Source organism: Elephas maximus, chromosome 12 (genome assembly GCF_024166365.1).
Source record: "Elephas maximus indicus isolate mEleMax1 chromosome 12, mEleMax1 primary haplotype, whole genome shotgun sequence".
Classification (NCBI taxonomy): domain Eukaryota; kingdom Metazoa; phylum Chordata; class Mammalia; order Proboscidea; family Elephantidae; genus Elephas; species Elephas maximus.
This window is the reverse complement of record NC_064830.1, coordinates 92,176,771-92,198,904: the sequence shown is the minus strand read 5'-3', so window position 1 is coordinate 92,198,904 and position 22,134 is coordinate 92,176,771. Positions and strand designations below refer to the sequence as shown.

The 22,134-nt window shown below is 52.8% G+C and overlaps 1 protein-coding gene across 1 annotated transcript; it reads left to right on the top strand.

Annotated features, from left to right (window-relative positions):
• The first annotated feature begins 4,422 nt into the window (after nucleotides 1-4,422).
• EPHB4 (EPH receptor B4) lies at nucleotides 4,423-21,518 on the top strand. Its single transcript, XM_049904049.1, has 17 exons — nucleotides 4,423-4,937; nucleotides 7,644-7,714; nucleotides 7,928-8,215; nucleotides 9,151-9,547; nucleotides 10,974-11,129; nucleotides 11,379-11,711; nucleotides 12,068-12,192; nucleotides 12,549-12,714; nucleotides 13,808-13,910; nucleotides 14,120-14,184; nucleotides 14,308-14,421; nucleotides 14,509-14,756; nucleotides 17,538-17,753; nucleotides 18,086-18,235; nucleotides 18,618-18,811; nucleotides 18,992-19,147; nucleotides 20,420-21,518. Exons 1-17 carry the CDS (start codon nucleotides 4,886-4,888, stop codon nucleotides 20,547-20,549), a joined length of 2,964 nt encoding a protein of 987 aa, XP_049760006.1. The 5' UTR covers nucleotides 4,423-4,885; the 3' UTR covers nucleotides 20,550-21,518.
• Nucleotides 21,519-22,134: the final 616 nt, after the last annotated feature.

The following is a 22,134-nucleotide window of genomic DNA, read 5'->3' as shown; positions in this document are numbered from 1 at the left end:
TGCTGACCCTTTGGTTAGTAGCCATAGCACTTAACCACTATACCACCAGGGTTTCCTTACAGTGTGGTAATTACAAGGGTATATGATGGGAGGGGAGGTAGCAGAGTAATTGTGTCAATCATTACTGGATATTCCTCTCTTAGAAACGCCATGGAAGATGGCTGCTGCTAGGGCGAAAATGGAACCAGCAACCAAGGAATCACATCCAAATCTCAAGCCAGCCATTTCAAATCTTATCAGGTACCTCAATTTTTAAAAAATTCCCTTACACATACCTGCTTTCATGAAACTGAAAACCATATACAAGTACATATACAATCAGTAATTAATAAAGTCTAAATCCATGTGTCTACTACACCTTTGCATGCAACAAGTTCAGCTAGGTTTGTGGTGATCAGACAGGGGTGGATTTAGGTTTAGTGGGACCTGAAGTTTATACAATTTAGAGAACCCTCTTTTAAAAAAAAAAAAAAAGTAGAAAATTATGAATATAAAATTAAGTCCAAAAGTTAATGTTTAGGTTGAGAAAATGTTACAAATGTAACAAATCCAATTTAAAAAATCCAGAAAAATAATATTTGTAGTAAATCACTGCCCAACACACTTCTACAGTACTTTTAGCTCCTATCTTTTTCTTAGATGTACATATACTTTTTGATCACCTCTTTATATAATAACAATTTGGTAACATTTTCTATTCTCTATATCTCAGTCTTTGCTCTAGTATGGCTGATTAACTTTTTTCTTTTATTATTGAGAGTTTATAAACATTTCTTTGAACTTCACAACTCATTACTGATAATGTCAAAACTTTTAAAACACTTCTTATGTTTCTTTTCACATAAGAGCTGTAAGGTTTCAAGCCATTTCACATGTTCTCATGCTGTGACTCACTTGAAAAACCATTTATATTTTCAATACTCACTGCTCAAGGCTGTGAAAGAAGCCAGATAAGTGAGGGGTACTGAACCCAAACTTTGTGAGAGTCAAGGTAAACTCAACCCTGGGCCTGACACGGTTAGGTGGGCCAGAAGAGGGGAGGCGGGATGTAGGAAGAGGAAGAACAATTTACATAATTTACGATGAAAAGGGATGATTCATTGTTTTTATTACATATAGTAAAAGTCCTAACTACAAAACTGCTCAAAACAGCTGTAGCAATGTGAAAAGCAAAAAATACAACTCACTGGCTGTTCAAGGATGTCCACACAAGTACTGGCAGGAAGCGTGTGCTGGCAGCAGATTGATAGTGGACGAGGAACAGGGGTGATGCCTAACATTTGGGGTGGGGGGACAGTGAAGTGTTCTAATAATGAGGAAAGGGAGGGCCCCGAGATTTGTTTGGGTGGCAGGGATGCTCACCTGTGTAATTAATATCCACTGGAGTCGCTTGCCTGGGAAGCGGTCCTGTGTGGTCTGAGGGTTGAGGTAACAACCTCATATCCAGAGGACAGACCTCACACTTTCTGAGCATTAGAGTAAAAATCTCATATGTCATCTCCATGGAAAGAGGAAACGATAGGATTTCTACCACAGTATGAGATCTTTAGAGTGCGTGGGTAGTACAAACTGTGAACACAGGACTGATAATGAAAATGTTGGAAGTTCCAATCCACCTAGATGTACCTTGGAAGAAAGGCTTTACCATCTACTTCTGAAAAACCAACCACTGAAGACCCTGTGGAGCACGGTTCTACTCTGACACACACACAGGGTATCCATGAGTCAGAGCTGACTTGACGGCAACTGTTTTTTTCGAGGGGCATTGGTGGTTTAATAGTAGAATTCTCACCTTCCATGTGGGAGACCAGAGTTTGATTTCCAGTCAGTGCATCTCAAGTGCAGCCTGTCTTGTCAGTGGAAGCTTGTGTGCTGCTATAACACAGACCAGGTTTCAGCAGAGCTTCCAGACTAAGACGGACTAGGAGAAAAGTCCTGGGGATCTACTTCTGAAAGTCAGCCGATGAAAACTCTGTGGATCACAATGGTCTGATCCACAACTGATCACAGGGATGGTGCAGGACCAGGCAGCACTTTGTTCCATTGTGCATGGAGTTGCCTTGAGTCAGGGGCCAACTTGAGGACAGCTAACAATGACAACATAAGATCTTTGAGACTAAGAAACATGTTTTACAAATCTCATTCTACATGTTTTACAGAGTGATCAGCTGGCACATAACCAAACCCATTGCCAGTGATTTTTTTCTGACTCATAGTGACCCTGTAGGACAAAGTAGAACTGTTCCATAGGATTTCCGAGTAGCAGCTGGTGGATTTGAACGGCCAACTTCTTTGTTAGCAGCCATAGCTCTTAACCACTGCACCACCAGGGCTCCAGCTGGCACATAATAGATGTTTAATAAAGGTTTTTGTGTTCTTTTATTCCTGGTGGTGTAGTGGGTAAGTGCTATGGCTGCTAACTAAAAGATCGGCAGTTTAAATCCACCAGGCGCTCCTTGGCAACTCTATGGGGCAGTTCTACTCTGTCCTACAGGGTTGCTATGAGTCAGAATTGACTCCACGGCAAAGGGTTTGGTTTGGTTTGTACTAGGTACTAGGAACTGGATGACATGCTGGGAGGCGGGGCCTTATGACCCCACCGTATGGGACAAACTGGGCATTTTCTAACCTAGAGCACCATCAGCCCTCTGGTGAGGGGGCCTGGTCCCCAGGAGTCAGATATACAGGTGAGCTGTCACCCTCCTCACAACTGCTGATACCTCTTCACCTCTCTCCCCACCAGCCTCATTTCTTTGAAATTGCCCGTCTCCCCACCATTTGGGCCATGTTTCTCACCTCCCTGCCTCCCCTAGTCCCCATGATAAACTGCATCGCCACCAAATGAAAAGTTCAAGAGACCAAGGGCCTGAAGGGGTTGAGGGCAGAGCCTGGGAGGGGAGAGAAGACACAATTTCTAGAGGCTAGAGAATCAGGGGTGCTGACTCTCTGGGGAGGAGGGGGTGGATAACCTGGAGAGAGACGCCGAGTAAGTAAAGGGGAGACTGGGTTTAGAGCAGGTTGGTCAGGAGGGAGGTGGGGATTCCCAGCCTCAGCTTGGGCTGTCTGGCTCCAGAGATGCCGGCTGTTTCCTGCCCTCGGTGACCCCCCCACCCTAGAGCAGGACCCAGGCAGGGCAACGAGGAAGGCCAGGGGTGTGGGGAGCACCTCTTGTGACAGGAAGATAAGTGCGCTGGGACAAGAGGTCATTGCAGGCCTGGCTGTCCTTTTTGGAGGGTTGGAGGCACTTGGCAGCTCCCCAAGCATCTCGAGACTCCTCCTTCCCTCTTTCTCAGCTCCACAGCTCCTCCAGATTCTGGCCGCCTAAATCACTTTCAGAATCTAAGCCGTTTCCTTCCAGACCTTCCACAGGCAACTCCTGTAGTGATCCCCATACACCCCACGCCCACGCTTTAGGTGCCCTGCAGGAGAAGGGGGCTGGTGGGAGGAGCGCTGCTTTCCTGGACCCTCCCCGTTAACTGATAGGACTGGGGGGGGGGGGTGGAATTGGCAGTGAAAGGAAGGGCCCCTCCCAGCCATCCCGAGGGCCCCCAGGAGCCAGACAGGAAACAGCTCCAGGAAAGACAGCAGAACCAGCCACAGCGACGCCCCCCCGGGGTCAGGGCTGCTGGCAGCGGGAGAGCCCCCTACAAGCGCGAGAGTGAGAGGGGAGTGATTTGGAAGTCGGTACCCTTCGGATCTACACGACCTTTTACTTACCCTCACTTCGTCGACTTTTCTATATTCCTTCTCTCAACCCATTTGCCCCTTATCCTCCCCGGTTGCGCGCACAGTAGGTCCCTACTACCTACTGTTTATTGGAAGATTGCGCGAAGCTTTACTCCAGGGTTATCTAAACCAAGTTCACTGCTTCGGGGCCTGCTGGGCGACTCTCCATCATCAAAAGCTTCTAGCCCTTTCTCTTTCCCTCCAAAGTCCCCTGCACCAACGAGAGGGTAGTGGGAATCCAGGGTTGGAATCTGAAGTCCGCAGGAAGTTCAGAACTGGCTTTGTGTGTGTGGTGCACATTTTCGCGCACGCCTGCGCGGCCCTCAATGTCGCTGGATGTGTTTCTCCGCTCCCTCGTGTCTGCTGGGTTCGGACCTGCCACGGAGGGCCCCGGCCCCGGCCCCGATACGCGGTATCCCGGGCCAGGCGCACGGCCACTGAGCACGTCTGGGCGGCCCCCGGGCTCTTTGCCCGCCGCCCCTCCCCCTTCTCCAAACTTTCTCCCAACTTCCCGACCTGCTCCGCTCGGCGCCCCGCTCGCTTTCCTCATGAATTATTCAGCAGTGCGTGCTCCAATCAGGGTGCCCAGGCCCCCTCGCCGAGCCCGGGTCTGCGGGAGGGGGGCTCGCCACCGCTCCCCGCGCGCCCCTCCCTCCCCGGCCAGGCGCCGCCCGGCCCAGTCCCCGCTTGGCCCAGCCCCGGCCCGGCCCGCCCGACCGAGCGCCGCAGTCTCCCTCCCTCCCGCTCCAGCCCAGCTTGGGCTCCCACCTTCCCCGCCGGCGCAGCGCGCACTCGGCTGGGCGGCGCGAGCACCGCGACTTTAGGGAGGGGGGGAGAGCGCGAGGGCCGGCCCACCCCCAGCCAGCCGGGGCGGGACCCCTAGGCCCCAAAGGGACCCCCGACTTCAGCCACGTCTCGCTCTGCGCTCCTCCGCGCGGCCGCTGCCAGGACGTCCCCCGCCCGCGCGGCGGAGACGCGGGGCCACACCTGGGCGCCGCCGCCGGGTGCCCGGCGCGCCCCGCATGGCCCCGCACTGAGGGCCCGGACGGAGAGTCTCCGGCGGAGAGTCGGCTTCGTACCCGGTCGGGGGGGGGGTCGGACCTGGGGGGGCTAGCGCCCCCCAAACTAGGATCAGATCCAACCGGAGTGAGGCGGCGCCATGGAGCTCCGGGCGCTTCTCTGCTGGGCTTCGCTTGCCGCCGCTTTAGAAGGTGAGTCTGCTTAGGGGCACCCCGCGAATCCTGGGGCCCCCAAAGTTGGGCCTGGGAGTGGAGGGGCTGACCTCTGTCTACTGTCCTGGAACCACAACCCCAAACACTTCTGACCCGTGGTGCTAGAACGGGAGGGGGGCGGGGAGGAGGCGGCCCAGCGGGGGAGTGGAGTTTTCTTTTGTTTGGGAAAGAGATGGAGTCGAGCTCTGTCCCGGGACATTCCCCAACCTCGCCTCCCCAAACGCTTACTCCAAACTCCAAACGGCCCTGGCAGCCTTTCCTTTTCTCCCCACCCCAATCTTCAAAACTCCCCAAAGTTTCTGTTCCACTTCCCACCTCACGCCAAACATGAGGAAACGTTTCTGGACAAGGCAGACGTTCATGCTAGGCCATAAAACCACCCCCGCCCAGTTTCTGAGGGTTCACACCTTGATCTTACAATTCCATTCCCCTCCGCACCAGGCAAGAGGCCCACCTTCTGCACTCACACTGCAAAACTCCCCGACTTCTCTAAAAATCCTAGGGCTTGCTGCAGAGGGTCCCTCTCCCTGTTTTTCCCAGGCTGCACCCCGTCTCTTTAAAAGCCATCTAGACTCCAGACCAGCCTGAGTCCTAGAGAAACTGGCTCTTTATCCAACACTACAACCCAGCAGAGACCGACCTACACAGCCCCCCAAGTCTCACTAACAGCCCAATTACCACCTCTTGCTGCAATCAATGGCAACGGGTTTGGTGTTTTTTTTTTTGTTGTTTTAATTTGGTCTCTCCAAAAGAATATTGTTTTCCATATTCCCCCAAATGTTTCTTCCTTCATGTGTGTCTCTCTCCCCTCCTTATTCCCTTGAGGGGGAGCCAAGAACCCAGCAAGCCCTCCTATGTCCTTAATCTCCATTCAGTGAGCTGCCTCCTCCCTCCTTTCACTGCCTGGAATCAAAGGGGGTCTCTGGGGAGTGGGCCATGGGGGGCTGCTGAAGGGGAGGAATCAAAGGCTGTTAGAAAACCCTTTTCCCCTAGGCTGGGCAGTACTGCTTTGGGCTAGGGATCAAAGACTGGGTGTGGGGAGGGAGCGAGGAGAGGCTTTCCCAGCTCACAGAAAGGAGAAGGGGAAAAACTGGTAGAGGGAGAAAAAAAGGCAAGCAGGAGAAGAAAACCCTGCCAGGATGAAGTATGGTGAGAGGGAAAGAAAAATGCAAAGTGGCAAAGGGAGTAATACTTCCAACTCATTACCCAAGTGCTTTCTAAGCCCTAGGTCTGTGCAAAGCACTTTACAAGTGTTATTTTTCTCATTCCAGTAACCCAGGGGGTTGGAGGTATTCATGGCCCCATTTTACAGATGAAGAGACTGAGACTGAGAGAAGTGATTTATCCAAGGTCATTTGCTGCAGGACAGGTGAAAAGAGGGAGACAGAAAATGGAGCGATAGTTACAGTCCGAAAGGGAAATGGAGACAGAGAGAGACAGGAAAGAGAGGTGAGAAGTAAGAAGACAGAGCTCTAAGAAGGCTTGAGGCAGGCAAGATTGATACAGGGTGAGATAAAGTGAGTGTTCAGAGCTCAGCAGACAGTCCTGAAACAGACAGTGTGTAAATTGGAGACCGGAAAACACTATCCAGGCTGGAACAATGGAGGGTGGAGACAGCTGCCTCTATCCACCCCCTTCCCAGAACCCTGGCATCCTGTCCCCAACCGGCTGGGCTGTCTCCCGCCACCCATGGGGGCCCTGGGACTCACCTCAGGCTGGCCAGGTTCCCGCCGAGCCCCGTGGACACCATTTGGTTCCGGGGAGGAGGCTACATCGCCTGCCCCACCTTCCCTCCTTTCCTGCAACCTCCATGGGGGAGTCCTGGGCCCAGGTGTGGTGCTGGCCCCTTGCTGACTGCCCCAGGCCCCGGCCTCTGCCCCCCACATTGCCTGGCTTCTGAGGGGATTCCTCTACCTGCCCTCCTGCCCTCGCTGCCAAGAGCTGTTGTTTCTCCTAATCCCGTCTTCCACCAGCACCCATCCCCTCCCCCAATCCAGAGCAGACCCAGGTGTGTTCACCCCCCAAACACCCCTAAAATCACCTCCCCTTTTTCTTCCCATAACCAAATCCAGATGTGGGGCCTCAGTGGGGGCCAGGGCAGGAACCCAAGCATCCTGGCCTCCAGTACTTCCTCCTCTCCTGACCAAAGAAAGGCAACTAACTGGTGGGAGAGCCTTGGAGTAGGGGCTGGGGTGTCAGCAGGGCTGTGCTCCAGGCCTGAGCACCACCTTCCAGGAGAAAACCAGGATCTGAAGGACCTGTGTATTTTGTCTAAAAGGGGGTGAGGACTTGGAAGAGGAGTAGAAGTTGGGGGGTAGGGAGGTAGTGACTTTGGTGCAGAGAATGTGGGGCCAGAGGCAGGGAGGGGTGTTCCCCTAGCCAGCAGCCCTTTGCCCTTCTCAGGGTCAGGGCCAGGTCAGGGATCGAATTTTAACCCTTTTCCCTTCCTACAGCAGTGGTCTCTCAATTCAGGAAAGCTTAGACCTTGGAGTTCTGGGTTGATGCTCAGAAAAAGAGGTGAACAAGGAGGGTAGGCAGAGGGTAGGACTTGCTCCCCTCCTTGTCTCAGCTGCCTCCCAAACCCTCTAACTTGGAGCTAGAAGGATCCCCCTATCTCCGTTCCTGGGCTCTGATCTTCCTGGTCTCTCCCCAAGCACTGACTATCTGTGGGTCTTTTTGTCTTAGAGACTCTACTGAACACAAAATTGGAAACTGCTGACCTGAAGTGGGTGACGTACCCTCAGGTGGAGGGGCAGGTAAGGGCTGGACCCAGGGCCTGGGGCTTGGGAGGGACATGGAGGAGGAGGAATCCTGAGTGGGTGCTCCTCTAAGCCCTTGTTCCTCCGAGGTCCCCCCAATACTGCTGCTCCTTCCTCAATCCCTCCCCACTTGATGAACCCCCTCAGCAGCCGTCCCTTCTGCAGTGGCCCTCTCCCCAGCATCCCCCTTGCTGACACCTGTCCTCACAGTGGGAGGAGCTGAGTGGCCTGGATGAGGAGCAGCACAGCGTGAGGACGTACGAGGTGTGTGACCTGCAGCGGGCCCCAGGCACGGCCCACTGGCTACGCACCGGCTGGATCCCACGGCGTGGTGCAGTCCATGTGTATGCCACGCTGCGCTTCACCATGCTTGAGTGCCTCTCCCTGCCCCGGGCCGGGCGCTCTTGCAAGGAGACCTTCACTGTCTTCTACTACGAAAGCAATGCTGACACGGCCACGGCCCTCACGCCAGCCTGGATGGAGAACCCCTACATCAAGGTGCCTGGGCACCTAGGGCAGGTCATCTAGAGGCTAAGGGACGGCTTTCAAGGCCCCTGGCAGGAAGAGCTGGGGGCTGGGAAGCAGGAGGCTTAAGTTTGGAGAGAGAAGAAGGGGGTCTCCAAGGTGGTGGATGTTGTTAAGTGCCATCCAGTTGGTTCCGACTCATACCGACCCATACCGACCCTATAGGACAAGGTAGAACTGTTCGGTAGGGTTTCCAAGGAGCAGCTGGTGGATTTGAACTGCCAACCTTTTCGTTTGCAGCCAAGCTTTTAACCACTATGCCACCAGGGCTACCTGCAAGGTGGAGCAGCAGAATAACACCCAGCTCCCTGGCCTGGCACCTGAGGAGGCCCAGGCCTCAGGCTGCTCCTCCATCCCACTGTGCTTGGGCCACACTACACTTCTCCCGTTCTCTGGCTCTGCCTGGCCCTTTTACAGCCCCACGCCTTTGCTGGTGCCTTCCCTAGAATGCCTTCTCTCTGCCTTTGCTACCCTGCTCCTACCTGTCTTTTAAGCTCCAGCTCAGAGGTCTCTGTGACGTCTTTGCTGATAATCCCTGCCCTGGGGCCTACATCACTCTATTCATATTCCTGCCCTAGCACTCAGCATATTTTATAATTTATTCGTGTTTCATTCATTTTCGTTTCCATGGCACTGAGTTCAGGGCCTGGCAAAGAGTAGGTGTCAGTAAATGTTTGTACAGTGAGTGAAAAGATGGCAAAGGGGGTGCAGGGCAGGGGCTTGACAGATCATAGGTGCTCAGCAAGTCTTAATAGATAATGTTGGAACATGCAGGAAAGTGCATGTTGGGAAAGGTGGAGAGAAGGTTCCAGAACAGGAACGGAGGAGGCTAGGAAGAGGGTGAGCTGGAAGACATCCTTGGGGAGAGTGGAGGACAGCAGCAGTGAGTCTCTTCCCCATCCTGGCAGGTGGACACAGTGGCTGCTGAGCACCTGACCCGGAAGCGCCCTGGGGCCGAGGCTACAGGGAAGGTAAACGTCAAGACACTACGCTTAGGCCCACTCACCAAGGCCGGCTTCTACCTGGCCTTCCAGGACCAGGGCGCCTGCATGGCCCTGCTGTCCCTGCACCTCTTCTACAAGAAGTGTGCCCAGCTGACCGTGAACCTGACCCACTTCCCGGAGACTGTGCCTCCTGAGCTTGTGGTGCCTGTGACAGGGAGCTGCGTAGCCGATGCTGTACCTGCCCCTGGCCCCAGCCCCAGCCTCTACTGCCGGGAGGATGGCCAGTGGGCCGAGCAGCCTGTCACTGGCTGCAGCTGTGCTTCAGGGTTCGAGGCAGCCGAGGGGAATACCAGGTGCCGAGGTGAGGGTTGGCGACTCCCTTATAAAACTTGCTCCTATCCATAGTGGGGGAACCCTTGGACCCCCAACCCCAGACCCACTTCTTAAATTTCCATTTCGTACATTTTTCATTTCCTGGGCCCTCAGCTAGTGGAGGGCCTGTTTTCATAACCCCCACCGTAGTTCTGAGTTCTTCCTCACTTCTGTATTCTTCCCTCAAACCATTTCCAACTCTTTCTCTTCATTCTGGACATAGGAGACTGACCTGGGATACAGGATTGTGCTCAGGTTTGGGGCTCAGAGGACAGACAGTGGCATCATGGTCTCAATTCTTGTTTGTTAGGGGGTTTTCTCTAATTTATTGGTATTTGATTTCTTTTTATTATGATTGTGCTTTAAATGAAGGTTTACAGAGCAAATCAGTTTCTCGTTAAACAACGAAAACATATATATTGTTTTGTGGCATTGGTTGCCAACTCCACGACACTTCAACACCCTCCCCTTCTTGACCTTGGATTCCCCATTTTCATTCATCCAGCTTTCGTGTCTGTCCCACCTGCCTTCTTGTTCTTGCCCCTGGGCTGCTGTGTCCATTTAGTCTCGTATACTTGGTTGAGCTACGTGTACTACTGTTTGTTTTCTGGGCCTGTCTAATCTCTGGTTGAAGGATGAACCTCAGGAGTGACCTCAGTCCTGAATTAAAAGGGTGTCCAGGGTCCATACTCTTGGGGTGTTGAACATTTTCTCTAGAACAAGGTTTCTTAACCTAGGTTTTGTGGCTAGAATTTATGGGACCTGTGAACTTTGATGGAAGAATAAATGACTTTTTTTTTTAATTGTGGTAAAAATACATGTAACAAAACATTTGTTATTGGAGTATAAATGACTTTTTATCTTCACTAATCTCTCCGTGGAATCTGGCTGCTCCTTCCATGTGGATTATAGGGCCAGCAGCCCTAGCACCAGACTGGACACCGTACAAATCACAGACATTCCCACCTTCCGGTACACGTCCCATTACAGCTACTTCAAGAATCTCAAAGTACTGTTTTCACTCATCATAACTCCAGTATTATAGTGGTGGTTAGATCAGCAGCTGTCTCTTATTAGTAAAGAAAGGCGCGCATTGTTATATCATAAACTTGTTTTCTTAATGTTTTAGCAATTATATTTCATAGTGGGTCCTGTGTATTCTTACGTGTTTTGTGGTGTGCATTTAAAATCCTTCTGAGCAGGAATACGCAGGCATCACCAGACTGCCCTTGGGGAGTCAGGGTCGAAAAAGGTTGTGACCTCTGCTCTGGAGGGAGGGTTATCCTCTTAGAGGTGAGGTTTCTGAGACCCTTCCTCCCTGCTCCCTCCTTAGAACTTCATGCAGCCTTCAGAGCCGCTGAATCTTCTTGGGGACTAGGGGTGCGTGATTTTGATGAACGCTTTCTCTTTCTCAGCCTGTGCCCAGGGCACCTTCAAGCCCCTGGCAGGGGAAGGGTCCTGCCAGCCATGCCCAGCCAACAGCCACTCTAACAACATCGGCTCATCCTTCTGCCAGTGCCGCATCGGGTACTTCCGGGCTCGTACAGACCCCCGGGGTGCACCCTGTACCAGTAAGTGACCAATGACCAGGTTTGGTTCGCTGGGGAGGGAGCTCGGACCCCTGGGATGGGCCCTCAGGCAACACCACAGGCCCCATCCTCCCAGGACTTCTCCCTTGTGACCCTGGCATGCTGGTCCTTCCAGCGGAGAAGCCATGAAATGGGCCACTGCCAAGATAAGGCACCAGAGTGGCCAAGGCTCTCCCACTGCCGCCTTCCTACCCACCTGGTGGACCTCCCTGACTCCCTGGTCTCTCGCAGAGCCTCCCTCCGCACCTCGCAGCGTGGTTTCCCGCCTGAACGGCTCCTCACTTCGCCTGGAGTGGAGCGCCCCCCTTGAGTCCGGCGGCCGAGAGGACCTCACCTACGCACTCCGCTGCAGGGAGTGCCGCCCTGGGGCTTCCTGTACACCCTGTGGAGGAGACCTGACCTTCGACCCCGGCCCCCGGGACCTGGTGGAGCCCTGGGTGGCAGTTCGGGGGCTGCGTCCAGACTTCACCTATACCTTTGAGGTCACTGCCTTGAACGGGGTGTCCTCCTTAGCCGCAGGGCCTGTACCATTTGAGCCTGTCAACGTCACCACCGATCGTGAGGGTGAGATGGGGAGCTGGGGTAGCCTGTGGTCAGACGGGAGAGGTCAGTGGGAAAGGCCAGGGCGGGAGGTGGACAGGCTAAAGGCCTGAAGGAGAAATGGCAGGAGCTGGGGAGTGGGATTCCTAGGAGAATGGAAGGGTTAAGACTTGTAGGGTAGAAGATGGTGGGGACAGAAAGAAAGCGAAAGAGAAGCAAAGGTAGGCTGGACAAGGACAAGGGTCTTCCTGAGAGGACTGGGGTCAGAGAGTCAGAAGGAACTACTGAAGCAGCCAGAACACTGAGACAAGTGTACCCAGCAGAGAAGGAGTTGGAAAAAGGTAAGGGACAGACCTACCCAACGTCTTTGTCTCTTGCAGTGCCTCCTCCAGTGTCTGACATCCGAGTGACACGGTCATCACCGAACAGCTTGAGTCTGGCATGGGCTGTCCCCCGGGCACCCAGTGGGGCTGTGCTGGACTATGAGGTCAAGTACCACGAGAAGGTGAGGCCAGGCTCTGGCCCTCGTGGTGGGGGTGGGCAGTGGGCCGAGCACTGAGAACTGGGACAGTCCCAGCTCTGCCCCTTACTAGCCACGTCGCCTTGGGCAAGCCCCTTGGCTTTGCTAAGCCTCAGTATCCCCATCTATAAAATAACAGTACTTACTGTACTGAGGTGCTGCAAGGGTTAAATGATACAACGAATGTAAAACATGGCGTGGTGCATAACTGAGCACAAAAGCCTTGCCTGCCCCACAATAGGACTGAGATGCTAGAGATGGGGGGCAGAGAGTAGGGGGCCACAGGAACAGCAGTGGAAACTGAGGGCCCGGGCTTACGGCCAGCTCCTCCTTCTGCACAGGGTGCAGAGGGCCCCAGCAGCGTGCGGTTCCTGAAGACATCGGAAAACCGGGCAGAGCTACGGGGCCTGAAGCGGGGTGCCAGCTACCTGGTCCAGGTGCGGGCACGCTCTGAAGCTGGCTATGGGCCCTTTGGTCAGGAGCACCACAGCCAGACCCAGCTGGATGGTGAGTAAGCCTGGGGAGCAGGGCAGGGCAGATGTGTGGCGGGAGGCCTTGCCTCTGCACTGCAGGACCCTCAAAGTCACACTGTCACGCGCCTCCCTTCTCAGCCGCATGGCATTATGGCCTGTCAAAAAGAGCCTAGAGACCACTGCTCAGTGTGAGTCCTGCTCATTGCTTACCTGCTGTGCGGCCTTTAGCCAAAACTTGACCTTCTGATCCCTATCCAATGAAATGGTATATAATGAAGCCTCTCCTGCGGCGCTTTGAGAGTTAAACGAGATAACCCATGTTAGTTGTAATGTGCTGGACCAGTGGTTTCTAATAGCTTTAGTTTAAAAGCTTTATTGAGAAGTAATTCAAATACCATAACATTCACCCATTTGAAGTATATAATTCAATGGCTTTTAGTACATTCAGAGTTGTGCAACCATCACCACAATTAACTTTAGAATGTTTTCAGCACCCCCAAAACAAACCCCGTATCCCTTAGCCTTTCATTCTCAACCCCTCCATCCTCCCAGCCCGTCAACCACCAATCTACTTTCTCTCCCTATGGATTTACCTTTTCTGGATATTTCCCATAAATGGAATCATACACTATGCAGTCTTTGGTGTCTAGCTTTTTTCGCTTAGCATTTCACCAAGGTTCACCCATGTTGTAACATGTGTCAGTACTTCATTTCTTTTTATGACTGAATAATATTCCGTTGTATGGATATACCACATTTTATTTATCCATTCCTGGGTTAATGGACATTTGGGTTGTTTCCACTTTTTGGCTATAAACCCAATTTTTAACCTTTGGAACCTTTCACTCAAATGAAACCTATTGTGGACACCAGTATGTATAATAGAATAAAATCGAAAGTGCTCTGGTGGTACCACAGTTGGGAAATGTCCCCTCCTGCTCATGGGCCTGTGAGAGAGAGTTTGAAAACCACTGTGCACTTCTGAACCTGCCTGGCTTGTGTCCTCTATCCCCACCGTCACAGCTGCTGGGGCCTCTTCTCAGGGGGGCATGCTTAGTCCTCGGAGGCTGCAGCTGGGACCTCAGAGGGCTTTTGTGCCTTCCTGACCACCGGCTTTTTCCTCCCAGAGAATGAGAGTTGGCGGGAGCAGCTGGCTTTAATCGCAGGCACAGCAGTCGTGGGTGTGGTGCTGGTCCTGGTGGTCATCATCATCGCTGTTATCTGCCTCAGGTGAGGGCTGTCGGCACTTGGAGTCCCCTATGAAGCCCCCCTGTAGGTGGCCCCGCCCTCTTGCTTCAGGACAACCATCCTGGGTGCCCATGAGCCAGTTTCCACTTGGAGTCCTCTATGACCCCACCCCTTCCTTCCCACCCTGTCCCTCTGGGAACATAGAGATGTGTGGCTCAGTTTACCTTTTGCTTTTATCCCGTGGGCTACAGGAAACAGAACAATGGGAGAGAAGCTGAATACTCAGACAAACACGGACAGTATCTCATTGGGCATGGTGCGTGGGCCTATCCTGGAGGGAAGAAGGGTTGAGGGGAGGGAGCTATGAGCTAGGAACCTGGGCATCTGAGTCCAGTAGGAAGTTACTTCTTTGCTCATGGGGCCCCGAACAATTTCTCAGGTACTAAGGTCTATATTGACCCCTTCACTTACGAAGATCCTAATGAGGCTGTGAGGGAATTTGCAAAAGAGATTGATGTCTCCTATGTCAAGATTGAGGAGGTGATCGGTGCAGGTAAGAGGAAAGATGCTGGGCACCTGGGGACAGGGACGGGAAGGACGATGAGGGAAGGAGAGCTGACCCTTAGTGCCCCTCCTGAAGGTGAGTTTGGTGAAGTGTGCCGGGGGCGGCTCAAGGCCCCGGGGAAGAAGGAGAGCTGTGTGGCCATCAAGACCCTGAAGGGCGGCTACACGGAGCGGCAGCGGCGTGAGTTTCTGAGTGAGGCCTCCATCATGGGTCAGTTTGAGCACCCCAACATCATCCGGCTGGAGGGCGTGGTCACCAACAGCGTACCTGTCATGATCCTCACTGAATTCATGGAGAATGGCGCCCTGGACTCATTCCTGCGGGTGAGCCCCCAATCTGTGACCTCTTACATCCACCCCCTGCTCCCTCCCCTGCTGGCTGGAGCTGTCAAGGAGCAGAGGCCATGGACAGATGGCTCCATGTCACTCTCTCTCCAGCCTTTCTCCTGCTGCTGTGTTCTGACCCTCCAGTTGCTGTTGAGTTGACTCCAACTCATGGCGACCTTGTGTGTATCAGAGTAGAATTGGACTCCATAGGGTTCTCTTGGCTTTAATCTTTATGGAAGCAGATCGCCAGGCCTTTCTTCGTTGGTGCCGCTGGGTGGGGTCAAACTACCAACTTTCTGGGTTAGCAACCAAGCGTGTTAATCGTTTGCACCTCCCAGGGACTCCTGTGGCCCCCCCAGGCCCTCCCTTTTCCCTCCAGAAAAGCTTGAGTTCCTGCTCCAGGCCTTTCCTTCAGCAAGGGTTGGACTGGCCTCTCCAGGGAACAGCTGCCCTTGGGTTACTGAGGGGTTGTCATTTGTTCTTTTGGCAAATATTTACCAAGAGCCTCCTATGCATTTAGCCACCGATCTCAGCACTGGGGTCAGAGCCCTGAACAAGACAGACGGAGTTATCTGCTCTTGGGGAGCAGTCAGTCTAATGGGGAGACTGTGAATTCAAAAGCAAACAAATGGGCATTTTAAAAAAGTAAACAATTTCAGATGTGAAAAAAAGTTAAGATAATGGAAAAGTGTCTGGGGATGAGTTGGGTAGAGCTTATTTTATTTTTGTCACTTGATTTAACAGGCCTTACTGAACGTTAGTATATTTTTAACTTTACTATGCAGCTTTTTTAAAATGTCAAAACCTTTCCCTCCATAGCAAAATAACATTATTGCACTGAATAAAATTACAGTGATTCCTTAGTATCATCTAATGCCCGTTCAATATTAAAATTTCCTCAGTTGTCCCCAAAATGTTCTTTACTCCTGGGTTTCCAGTGGAAGATCCTGTCAGGACCAGGCATGCAGCTGGTTTTTATTTTTTTACGCCTCTTTAAACTCAGAGAAGTTCCTTGTCGCGACACTGATGTGCTAAGGAGCTGGGCCAGTCGTCCCTTTGGATGCTACCTCTGGATTTGTTGAATTCTTCCTTGTGGGGTCATTTAGCTTGTTTTGCTGTATTTCCCGTATGGCAGTTATAGCTGACCTTTTGATAAGTTCACAGCTGAGCACTGTGGCTTGACTGTTAGAGGATGCTGTGCTCTGCAGCCTGGGTCCCATTGGGAAAAGTACTCTTGCTCCACCATGAGCAATGTGGAGACAGGCCCCTGGAGTAGTGTAATGTCACCTGTTCCTCCCTTGTGTGTTGTTACGTTGGTACCATACAGAGGCCCAGTTGTTGGTGTAGAGGGAGGCCTATTTTAGAAGAGTTGACATTTGGGTAGATGAGAAAAAGCCACCCTTAAGAACGCTGAGGGAGTGTATTTGGGGCAGAGAGTAGAGACCCAAGCGGGAAGGAACTTGGCATGTTTCAGGAACAGAAAGGCCGGGTGGCCACCATTAGTGAGCAGAGGAATGCTGGTAGGTCATGAGACAGGTGGTAGCCCAGGCCACAGTGGGCCTCATGGCCTTAGTCAGGAATTGGATTTTATTAGGCGTGGAAGAAGCCATCAGTGGATTTAAGCAGGAGAGTGAGATATTTCAGGTGATCCTTTTGGCTGTGTGCTAGGGCAGAAGCAGAGAGGCCAGTGAGGAGGCAGTTACGGTCATTCAGGCAGTGGGTTTGCAGTAGGGTAGAGAGAAGTACATGGAGTGGGGATGGGTTTTGGAAGCAGAGCCAGCAGAGCTTGCTGGTGGATTGTGAGTGGAGGGTGAGGGAGAGAGGGAGTCACGGGAGACTTGGGTCTAGGCCCGAGAAGCTGGGTGAGTAGTTTCCAAGAAGTGAGATGCAACTGGGATGGGGGCAGGTTTGGAGGATAGATTAAGAATTCGGGTTTTGGACTCTGTGTGCCTGGCCCTGCAGGGTCCCCTACATCTTAGCTAAAACCAGAAGATGGGATTAGCTAACCATCTGGGACTGGCTGGTTTAGCTGGTAAGAGTAAACTCTATAAAGGTCAAGGTTGAGCTTTAGACCCTTGGTTTTGGCTCTGTGGGAAATGATCATACCCCAGTTGCTTGATAAAAACCAAAACCGAACCTGTTGCCATCAAGTTGATTCCGACTCATAGCTACCCTATGGGACAGAGTAGAGCTGCCCCATAGGGTTTCCAAGGAGCGACTGATGGATTTGACTTGCCGACCTCCGACCTTTTGATTAGCAGCCATAGCTCTTAACCACTAAGCTACTGGGGTTTCCGGTTCCTTGATGCTGTCTTGTAAAACCATACCCAGTCGGTCCATGAGGGCTGAGCGAGGTTGCAGCTGGATCAGCACAAATCCATCTCCACCTGTAGGCAGGTAACTCAGAGTACAGGAGTGCACACCTAGCTGACAGAACTCTGTTGCTGTCAAAGGAGCTTATTAGATAAAAAGCCCTTGTTGAGTATTTCCTGGGTGTAAAGCACTCACCTAGGTTACATGAAAGAAAAATTGTCTCCTTATGATGTGATTAAGAAAGACTAAATATAAATGCATATGTTTGAAATCGCAACAATTACAAGCATTGTGATAACACAATAAGAGAAAAGAGCAGGACTTTTCTCACTGTGTGGGCAGGTCTCTCTTACAGGCGAGCAGGAGCGGGGCCTAGAAGTGAGAGATACGGTTTAGAAAATAGAAAGAAGAGGGACGGTGGGTGGGCTGTCCTCACCATGCCCCTCCTCCACGTCCAATCTGCAGCTGAACGACGGACAGTTCACTGTCATCCAGCTGGTGGGCATGTTGCGGGGCATTGCCTCAGGCATGCGGTACTTGGCTGAGATGAGCTACGTCCACCGAGACCTGGCTGCCCGCAACATCCTGGTCAACAGCAACCTTGTTTGCAAAGTCTCTGACTTTGGCCTTTCCCGATTCCTGGAGGAGAACTCTTCTGATCCCACTTACACGAGCTCTCTGGTAAGGCTTGGAGATGGGGGTAGGGGTGGTATGAACTGGGTTCTTAGGGCCAGGTGGAGAGGAAAGTGGAAAGGTGGGAGGCTAGGGCATGGACAGTTCTGGTCCAGGCAGCAGAACCAGGAACAGACCAAGAGGTGGACCTGAGGAACCTTAGGAATGTGGACCAGGGAGCAGGATTCCTAGGTGTCTTGGATGAGAACAGAGTTGGGTAGCTGGGTACTTGGGTCCCAGAAAGAATGGAGGTCTGAACTAGGGGAAAAAAGCAAAAGGAAGGGGCGGTATGCCTGGGTCCTGTGAGTCCCTCAGCTCACCTTTCTCTCCCCCTTCTGCAGGGAGGAAAAATTCCCATCCGATGGACAGCCCCCGAAGCCATTGCCTTCCGAAAGTTCACATCTGCCAGCGATGCTTGGAGCTATGGGATTGTGATGTGGGAGGTCATGTCATTTGGGGAACGGCCATACTGGGATATGAGTAATCAGGATGTAAGTGTTCCATGATCATACCAAACTTTTCTATAATATTCTCTCACCTGGGATGTGAGGTTGGAGGAGATCACAGATTGCTCATCACTGCTGGGTCCTTGAGATGGTGAGCGTGGCAGGAAGAATTGATCTTTGTATCAAAAAGCTTGATACAGCATGTTTGGATCCCAGAAGGACACAGAGAAGGAGGGTAGAGTTGGGAGGTTAAATGTCTCAGGCATCCAGTCACAGGCAGCCTCAGCCTCAAGGATACACTGATCTGACATTCTGGGGGGCTCTGGCTCCCATCCCAATATCTGCTAAGTCCCCATTTCCTTGGAGCCCTTTGGCATCTCCGTTTTCCCCAGGTGTCCTTACCCAGTGCTTCTTTCTGCCACCCCAGGTGATCAATGCCATTGAACAGGACTACCGGCTGCCCCCGCCCCCTGACTGCCCTACCTCCCTGCACCAGCTCATGCTGGACTGTTGGCAGAAGGACCGGAATGCCCGGCCCCGCTTCCCCCAGGTGGTCAGCTCCCTTGACAAGATGATCCGGAACCCTGCCAGCCTCAAAATTGTGGCCAGGGAGAACGGCGGGTGAGGACCCTAGAGAACGGGCCCACCACCCGAGAGCTCCCTCTCTGGAAGTATCCATCCCTTTGGTGGTATGTGGGATGGTCTCTGTCCGTCTCTAAGGTTGGCCACGGGGCTGGGCTCAACTTCCCCACCCTGACTCAGGCCTGGTGCTCAGGGTGTCCTCCCATCCCCACCTCTCAGGGCCTCACACCCGCTCCTGGATCAGCGGCAGCCCCACTACTCAGCTTTCGGCTCTGTGGGTGAGTGGCTTCGAGCTATTAAGATGGGAAGATACGAAGAAAGTTTTGCAGCTGCTGGATTTGGTTCCTTCGAGCTGGTCAGCCAGATCTCCACCGAGTAAGTCATGGCAGGATCTCGGGGGGAAAAGGGGCAGTGGTCAGTGTGGAGCAGCCAGAGGGAAGTCTGGGAACAAGGAATATGGGAACCTGAACTAGGCCCACAGATTCACAGGGGTCTTTGGGGTCACCTCCTGTGGCCAGCTCTGTTTTCTCAGTGGAGCAACGCTAGGGAAGAGTTGTTTTGCACCATACCCAGAAGAGCCGCAAAAGCAGTAATAGCTGCTGGGACTGAGAATTCAGAGAGTCTTCCCGGCAGCCGTACCCCTTTCTCCTCACATCACAGCCCTGAGCCATCTCCCCCCGCCCCCCCCGTCCATATGTATCTTTGTGCATCTATCTACATTCCAGGCCCAGCTCTCACGTTAACAACGTGTCAACACTGGGTCTGCTTTCTCACCCATAAAAGGAGAAGATTGGTCTAGGTTTTGGAGATGCTTTTCAGCTTTAGAGTTAAATGGTTTTATGATTCCTCATCTCCCAAACAATGTTTTTCCCTTTTGGCCTCTCTCTGGCACTCCTCCTTCCTGCTTTCCGGTTTCTCTCCTAAAGTCTCTTCTTGCCCCATGGTAGAATGATAGAAATAGAAGGAATAGAACCCAGAATCACAAAGGTCCTGGAGGCCCTCTTTAGGCCAAGCAAGGTACTGGGGCTGAGCCTTTCATCCCCTGGGCCTGGGCACTCTCCTTCCTAAATTTTTCCAGCTTCCTCTTGACCGAGGGCCTTTCTTCAATTTCTGCCTCTTCTTTTTCCTTTGTGTCAGTCTCCAGGCAGCAGGATAGGAGGGGGCGGATGGTTTTTGCCCCTTCCGTCCTGGCGCTGGTGCCTCCCCTTCCTCCCCTCCTAGCTCTTTTTCCTTCTGGCTTTGCCTTTCCCCTGTAAAGTAATCTGTGTAGCCCCTTTCCCCAGCCTCATTTTGTGGGCCCTTCTCTGGCCTGTCTTTTTTGCCTCCCTGTCTGGTTGTTACCTTTTTGCCCTTTCTTAATCCCTGCTGGAGGATCTGGCCATAGCCCCCACCTCCTTCCTTTCTCGGCCCTGCCCCCTGTGGACCCAACCCTGGAGAGACCTAGCCTCACCTTCTACTGAGGCTATGCAGGACCGTGGCCCAACTGCTGACTCCTTCAGAAACTGCCTGGCAACTATTGACGTTAGACTCTCCTCCCCGTTAGCCTTTCTGATTGGCTGGCAACTTGGAGGGCACAGCATTTCTGGAGCTTAAGGTATCTTGCTAAGGGCGCCCTATGGTCTCACCTAGCTTTCCCTCTTCCCACAGGGACTTGCTCCGAATTGGAGTCACTCTGGCAGGACACCAGAAGAAAATCCTGGCCAGTGTCCAGCACATGAAGTCCCAGGCGAAGCCTGGAGCCCCAAGCGGGCCAGGAGGACCAACCCCTCAGTATTGACCTGGCCTCCTCACGTGGCCCGACAGCCGTGGAGCGGCAGGAGCTCTGAACCCCGGGGACGAAGCCTCCCCTTCTTCCTGGGGTAGAGTCGGGTGGGGACTCATAGAGTCCCCCATCCCTGCTCTCCACTGGATTGCACTTTGAACCCATGGGGGTGGGAGCTGGCAATTTGGAGAGACTGGATTTGGGGATTCTGCCATATGGGAGTGTAGAAATCACATGCCCCCAAGGTGGGGAACCCCAGACTACAGATGAGGGAGCCTTCCCTCAGGATTGGGTAAGACCAGAGGGAAAGGAAGGGCCCATAATCTTCTAGCTTCCACAGGGGTGGTTGGACAGGGATCCCCACAGCACCCCTCCGATCCCCAGTCAGGGCTTCCAGGTGCTCCCCCTCACCTTAATGGGCCTTGTCCCTGCAGACCAAAGAGAGGAGAGTGACTAGCCTGCGAGCCCAGGAGTGGAGTGATGTCCCAGGAGGAAGGAAGGGGTGTCATGGCCCAGTGACAAAATCATTGGACTTTGATGTCTTGACCTTGCTGCTGTCACCACTGAACTCATTTTTCCCCCTTGTAAATGCCCCTCCCGCATCTGCTGCCTTCATATTGAAGGTTTTGAGTTTTATTTTTTGTTTTTGGTCTTATTTTTCCTTTTTTGTTTTGTTTTGTTTTTCTATCGTCCTTGTCCTAACTTTTTCTGTTGAGGGGACCTGTTTCACTATTGCCTCCCTTTGCCCAAATTGAAACAGGGACCCATCGTTGTGTCTGTTTCCAGAACAGTGCCTTGGTCAGGCCACAACTCTCAGATGTTTCCCTGCCTCCCAACTCCCCTCAAACTGTGTCCTTGGGGACACAGGGGGATGAGGTAGTGAAGAGGGCAGTGAGGTGGTGATAGAAAAGTCAGACACCGGTGCTTGGGGGGCTTCATAAATTATATTTAAAAATATGTTTTTGTATAAATAAAAGAAAATGGGAAGTGTCCCAGCTCTGGGGATGATTGGGAATTGGGGGGGAGGACTAGGTTTCTGAAGAGAGTGGGGTATGATTAGGGAGGGGCTTGATGGCAGACATAGGGGTCGGTGGTTTGGAGACAGCAGGGCTATCGGGGGCTGGGTGCTTGTTTCCCAGCCCCAGGGTGTGTTTGAGGTGGTGGGGTGGGGGCAGTGGGAGATGAGTCATTGGCAGCTGCTTCTAACGGCTCCAGCTGGCTCTGCCAAGAGCCTGGGGCACCTCTGGGGTGGGGCAGCCCCCTCCCTTTTCTCCCCTGGCTCCTTAGCCATGGCAAGGGGCTGTACAAGGAGCGGAGGTCTTGAGCGCCTAGCCCTGCACGATAGCCTCCTGAAAAGGAGGGGGAGCGGGGGAGCATAGGCTGGAATAGGGGGCTCAGATGAAGGAGACAGATGTGGGCCAGATGTTGACAGCTGGCCTTGGTTTTGAGGAAATGGGAGCTGGGAGTGGCAAAGGTGGAACCCCGTGTGTGTGTGTAGACACACACGCATGCACATGCACACACACACACTGCTGGGTTGGGAGGACAATTCCCCCATTCAAGATGCTGCCCAGGCAAGTTTCCCCCAGCCTCTTGGGAA